Source organism: Olea europaea, unplaced genomic scaffold (genome assembly GCF_002742605.1).
Source record: "Olea europaea var. sylvestris unplaced genomic scaffold, O_europaea_v1 scaffold528, whole genome shotgun sequence".
Classification (NCBI taxonomy): Eukaryota; Viridiplantae; Streptophyta; class Magnoliopsida; order Lamiales; family Oleaceae; genus Olea; species Olea europaea.
Window position 1 is genome coordinate 506,020 of NW_019263600.1, and position 5,479 is coordinate 511,498.

The 5,479-nt window shown below is 36.4% G+C and overlaps 2 protein-coding genes across 3 annotated transcripts; one reads left to right on the plus strand and one right to left on the minus strand.

The window, feature by feature from the left end:
• Positions 1-27: 27 nt before the first annotated feature.
• Positions 28-4,251, plus strand: LOC111388751 (transcription factor E2FB-like). Of its 2 annotated transcripts, XM_023013543.1 has the most exons (14): positions 28-326; positions 629-818; positions 934-993; positions 1,151-1,236; positions 1,308-1,396; positions 1,517-1,571; positions 2,261-2,313; positions 2,413-2,463; positions 2,545-2,593; positions 2,675-2,740; positions 2,849-2,925; positions 3,077-3,296; positions 3,557-3,623; positions 3,733-4,251. In XM_023013543.1, exons 2-14 carry the CDS (start codon positions 650-652, stop codon positions 3,864-3,866), a joined length of 1,176 nt encoding a protein of 391 aa, XP_022869311.1. In that variant the 5' UTR covers positions 28-326; positions 629-649; the 3' UTR covers positions 3,867-4,251. The 2 variants fall into 2 exon arrangements, with proteins under 2 accessions (XP_022869311.1, XP_022869310.1); XM_023013542.1 differs by lacking the exon at positions 28-326 and having other exon boundaries at positions 363-818.
• A 67-nt stretch (positions 4,252-4,318) lies between these two features.
• LOC111388753 lies at positions 4,319-5,346 on the minus strand. Its single transcript, XM_023013544.1, has 3 exons — positions 5,061-5,346; positions 4,670-4,861; positions 4,319-4,577 (listed from the first exon to the last, which is right to left on the minus strand). The coding sequence occupies exons 1-3, from the start codon at positions 5,292-5,294 to the stop codon at positions 4,419-4,421; spliced, it is 585 nt and encodes a 194-aa protein (XP_022869312.1). The 5' UTR covers positions 5,295-5,346; the 3' UTR covers positions 4,319-4,418.
• Positions 5,347-5,479: the final 133 nt, after the last annotated feature.

A 5,479-nucleotide genomic window follows, 5' to 3' on the forward strand; every position in this document is an offset into this window, starting at 1 on the left:
GTGTATTGGAGGCTGGCTCTTCCTGTTTATTGTATAGAGCGTTGAAAGAGTTGATGAGCTCTTTCTGCCATCTTTATCAAGTACAGTGTGTTTGATCTTTCACAGAGTATAATCTATCTTGAAATGGAGAATTGGAGCTTATTCTATGTGCCTTTGTGGGTTGGCGACTTTATCTTATTAAATTTGTCTACTGTGTGACAGCTTAGTGTGTCACTACATGCAGGTTTCCAATTTTATTAGTAGCTTCTCGTGAGCATTCACAAGACATTTCTGGTGGAAACCTACGAGTCTGATATCTTAATATCCAATTGCCTTGTGTGGATGTGGTGATTGCATTTTCTTTATTATCTTGTAACTTGGTTTCTTTTATGATAAATGTGTCTTAAAGTGATGCTAAAGTTTTTATCTTTCAGCTTCTGTATTTGAAAAACATCATAAATGCTTTCTTATTCTTGCCCAGCATGGTTATCTTGGATGTATTTGGTTCATAATAAAAATCAAGTCATGTTTATTGTATTTCCAGCTTATTTTTTATTCTTCTGAGACACTTCATTTTACTTGAGATTAATTGATCAGTTAAATTTTAAACATGTTGCTAATTGAGACTTGTTTATTTTTGTGTCCCTAGCCACTGAAGCGGAAGAATACAATGGGAGACTGTGAAGCAGAATTCGTGGAGCAGAACATAGGTCCTGGCTCTACTGGTGTCCTCAATGCCTCGCTTCAGACACCTGTGTCAGGTAGAAGGGGAAAGGCCCAAAAAGTTCCAAGGATAAAGGCTAATAAAGCCAGATCTCAAATTCCCGTGACAAATATTGGTGAGAATTATTATGCTAAACTTTTAATTTGTGTTAGTCACTGTAGTATCAGTTAATGTTGTGCTAGTCACAGTAGTATCAGTTTATGGAAATTTGATAAATGTTTACCCTGCAGGTTCCTCCTCAGGGAATAATCTCACTCCACTGGGCCCTTGTCGTTACGATAGCTCCCTTGGTAATTAATTATGCTCGTTCTGTTTTATAAATTCTCTCTCTCCCTCCCACTGCAAGATTTTGAATCATGTAATAAACTAGTAAAATTTTAACTTCTTTGGTTGGTTCTTTCATATTTTGAGAACTACTTATAGTAGTGTGTTATTTTACTTGCTCAGGTCTCTTAACAAAGAAGTTCATTAACCTTATCAAACACGCAGAAGATGGTATTCTTGATTTAAATAAAGCTGCCGATACATTGGAGGTAATTATATCTTTCAAGTAATTCTTCACTTTCGACTAAGTCCAAGTGGCTGAAAGTTTTTGTTTCAACAGGTGCAGAAGAGGCGTATATATGATATAACAAACGTTCTCGAAGGCATTGGTCTTATAGAAAAGAAACTCAAAAACAGAATTCAGTGGAAGTATGGAAGTAATCTTATAGTATTTAAATTTTATAGAAGTTTATTTTCCAATTAGTTTTTACTTTCCTTAAGAATTGATAAGAAAATGAGAAGTTTCTGATGGGTACAATTATGAAATAGGGGTGCGGATGTCTCAAGACCAGGGGAAGTTGATGCGAGTCTTAACAGCTTACAGGTATGAGCATAAAATAAATAAATTGGTTCTTGATGTTTCCACATTGGTTGACTTGCGGTTAGTTTTAGTCTGACTGGAATGCATGTCCTTTCGCATGTGCTTCCTCTCTCTTTATTTAATTCAGGACAAGTTAATGGTTGGATGTGTCTTGTATAAAGATGATCCTCTTGACAAGATTGATGCAATCCTAGTAGAATATTTTTGAAGAGAGGAGTAGACCAAAATTAATGTGACCCAGAGCCATTTCCAAATTATTGGAATAGGGCTGAGTTTGCTTTTGTGGATGATGATAATTATTTCTTGATTCTACTTTGCTGCATGTTATGCTCTCTGTATACTGTTGTTTCATTCTTCCTGTTTGTTATAAATATACAACTTAATTTGTCCCATCCATGCTGTCTGAGTTCAAATGACCCAAGTGGAGCTCTTCTACATTAGTAGATGGGACAGCCAGGATCAATTACGATAAGACTCATGGCTTACTGCAAGAAACATCTTTTAGGTTGAATTTTTCATTCATTTATTTTGTTCTACATACTTCATTATGCATCCATTCCATTTGGCAGTGGATGCATCCTTCGTAATGCACATAACTGGGCTATAAACTTTGAAAGCCAAAGGGAACTGAGCATCATTTAGATTCTTGTCGTGTGTTAGATTAGTCCTCATCAAATCTTTGCTTGTCTCAGGCTGAAGTAGAAAACTTGAATATGGAGGAGCACAAATTCGATAAACGAATAAGGTCATAATTGGAAACATCTATCATTCCATGAAAAGAAATGTACTTTCCCTGAAGCAATCATGATTACACGACTTTTTCATTCATGTTTCTTGTTTCCAGAGAAATGCAAGAAAAGTTGAGGAGCTTTAGTGAAGACGAAATCAATCAAAAGTAACCCTCTGCGTTTTTAGTCAACTAATTAATTTAAATTTCAGGTGGCTAACTAACATTTTTGTTTTTCCTATTTGACAGGTGGCTTTTTGTCACTGAAGAAGATATCAAGAGCTTACCTTGCTTTCAGGTCCAATAGATATGGTATCAGTTCAACTTGCAGCTTTCAATGGCTATTTAATACTAAACATGGGTTTGTTGTTTTTATCAGAATGAAACTCTTATAGCAATTAAAGCTCCACATGGCACTACTTTAGAAGTTCCATACCCTGACGAGGTAATATTTTCTTTTTTTTCTCGACATAGTCACCAATAACTTGGAGTCATTATATTGTTGAAAAAATTGTGCACGTAATATTCATTCATGCAAATTCCCTCTCTACAGGCCGTTGATTATCCACAGAGGAGGTACAGAATAGTTCTTCGAAGCACCATGGGACCCATAGATGTTTACCTTGTCAGGTGTTTTACATATGCATTTTTCTCTTCCTTTTTTTCCCGGGCAAATTGCATTCACTATTGCTTAGCACTTCTAAATCAAGGCTAGATCTCCATCTAAAGAACACTGAACATCTAACATGTCTTTGATTTTTCTGACTGTTATTTGATTTAGCCAATTTGAGGAAAAATTTGAGGAGATAAATGCGCCTGAAGTGGAAGCAAGCATCCCTTCAACGTCAGGTGCCGATGAGAATGCTTCTGCAATGCCAGCAAATGAGAGCAGAGGAAATGAAGTTGATCTGCAAGGAGTAGAAGCTCAAAGATTATGCTCAGACAAGAACACATCACAGGATTTTGTGAGTGGAATCATGAAGATTGTGCCTGATGTTGATGTAAGTCATCACTACGAGAACAAACAAATCTTTTTCGGTAAATAATCAGGGATTCAAAGATTTGAAAATTAAAATTAAGGACATCACTAGGATTGCTTCAAAGCAAGCGCATCATCTTACAAGAGCAACAAAATCTTGCAGTAAAAACTAATCATAATCATCATCTAAGATTGTTGAATTGTTACAGAAGACTTAGTATGCTTGTTTAATCTAGAGTGGTTTGTCAATAACCAAATGTAACACTGCTTTGGTATTTGCAGAATGATGCTGACTATTGGCTACTGTCAGATGCTGATATAAGCATCACAGATATGTGGAGGACAGAATGTATCCTAACTTCATTTAGTTTAAGCTTTCTTTATTTTTTATTTATTTATTTTTTTCGTGAAATACTCTTCTCGACTGCGTAACCACATTCCATGACTCCATACTATAGCCGAGGTTGACTGGAATAGCTTGGATACCATTCATGAGGATTATGATATGGCTAATATCAGCGTGCCAAGACCCCAAACTCCAGTTCCTAGTACAACTGCAATGCCTTCTGTAGCCAGTACCTCAGGGAGTTAAATGTTATTACAGTTATGATCCTGAATAAAGACACTCAGCTTATTGCTCGTTGTAAGATATTGAAACTCAAGACTCCAAAAGAGTGCCTTAACATGTTCATTTTCCTGGGTTACCTTCCGAGTGTTCTTCAGAAAGTCAAAACAGCGCTGGCAAGGAGATGCAGAGGGTACTTTGTACAGTCTGTAATAGATATAAATGAATAGCTTCTACCAGAATTTAGCTCGGTATATTTTTAAATTTGTTGCTCTGTATGTAGTATTTCATCATAAAAAATGGATAGTCATCTGTAAAATATTAGTCTAGATTATAATTTAATTATATTCTAGGGGTGATTACCTAATGGTGATATGCTGTGGAGCTAAAAGGTCCACGAGTCGTGAACTTTTCTTCTTGGCTACCTATATAGGAATTAAGCACTGGCTACTGATAGCCCAGTCGAGACAGTAACTTCTTTGTCCCTCTGGGGATGATTCCTAATATTAATCAACAGAAGCTGTTTTGGCAACAAAATTGTGACATTACATGATCAAGTATTTCAATACAATTACGCTATCAATTCTCTTTATCAACTTTCTTTCCAATCCAACTAGCAACAATAGGTGTAAGAGCTACAGTGGGAGGAAATCTAATTGGAGAAGCAGCCTTGTGTGCAGCATAGGCCAATGCAAAAGTCCCAACTTTTTCTCCAGTTTCATTAGTGGAAATCCCAATCTGTAATACACAAAAACCAAGTCATTCAGTTTCGCTCAACATTAATTCTTGCAATAAGATTATGCTATAAGAGCAACAAGTTGTACTGTTACCTTTTGAAGCAATGTTTGTACATCTACACCAGCTGTGATTAGAGCATAACATAGCCCAAATGATATCAAGGAGAGAGTGATGGAAGTGGCTAAATATGCTCCCCCATATTTTGCTAGCAACTCCTTAGCTTGGTCTCCTTTTGACTTCTTTTCTTTGTTTTCTTCATTTCCTTCCCCCTTTGAAGAAAATATCTGCTTATTGTCCCCCAAAAAATTCAAATTAGGTGCACAAAAACTTTGAAAACACAGCTACAACAAAATCTACAGTGATAATGAATCAGATAGTTGAAACCCACAAAAAGTATAGCATAGAAATCTGTCAAGTTGAATATGAACTGTGGATTCAGTACTGTCTAACCCGGAAATTAAGTGAAGAGAAGGAATTGTTTACCTTCCAAAGACCAGCTTCAAGTCCATACTTCTGTGTGACTTCCTCTGCGGAAGAGTTATTCTTGATTTGCTCTGTTTTTTCTTTCACAGCTCTGATTCTGAACCTGCTGAAACTGGACTTTGAACTGGAATTCGGTTTGTGAAAGCTGCAGGATTTTCCATTATTGAGTAAAAGCGAAGAAAAAACAGCCTTACTGTTCAAGTATTGACAAGGGACTTGCAGAAGTGCGGCCATTGTTTGAGAATAAATTTCTCAGATGGAAAGAGTGACAAGTATCTCAATTTCTGACCCCTTTTATTTCTGAGGCACACCTTACATTTATCTTAAAATCCTCGAACATTTGTATTCTTTGAAAATCACCCTCAACGTTTATGTCAGGGAATTTGGCGCAAATGGTCCTCACCTTTGCCTTCAATGTG

What these genes read in the sequence shown, in the direction of transcription:
- LOC111388751 (XM_023013543.1), top strand. Translation starts at nt 650, where the DNA reads ATGGGAGACTGTGAAGCAGAATTCGTGGAGCAGAACATAGGTCCTGGC. An exon ending in CGAGTCTTAACAGCTTACAG is followed by an intron (nt 1,572 to 2,260) that starts GTATGAGCATAA and finishes TGCTTGTCTCAG; the next exon opens with GCTGAAGTAGAAAACTTGAA. An exon ending in GAAGACGAAATCAATCAAAA is followed by an intron (nt 2,464 to 2,544) that starts GTAACCCTCTGC and finishes CCTATTTGACAG; the next exon opens with GTGGCTTTTTGTCACTGAAG.
- LOC111388753 (XM_023013544.1), bottom strand. Translation starts at nt 5,294, where the DNA reads ATGGCCGCACTTCTGCAAGTCCCTTGTCAATACTTGAACAGTAAGGCT. An exon ending in TTGAAGCTGGTCTTTGGAAG is followed by an intron (nt 4,862 to 5,060) that starts GTAAACAATTCC and finishes GACAATAAGCAG; the next exon opens with ATATTTTCTTCAAAGGGGGA. An exon ending in TACAAACATTGCTTCAAAAG is followed by an intron (nt 4,578 to 4,669) that starts GTAACAGTACAA and finishes TGTGTATTACAG; the next exon opens with ATTGGGATTTCCACTAATGA.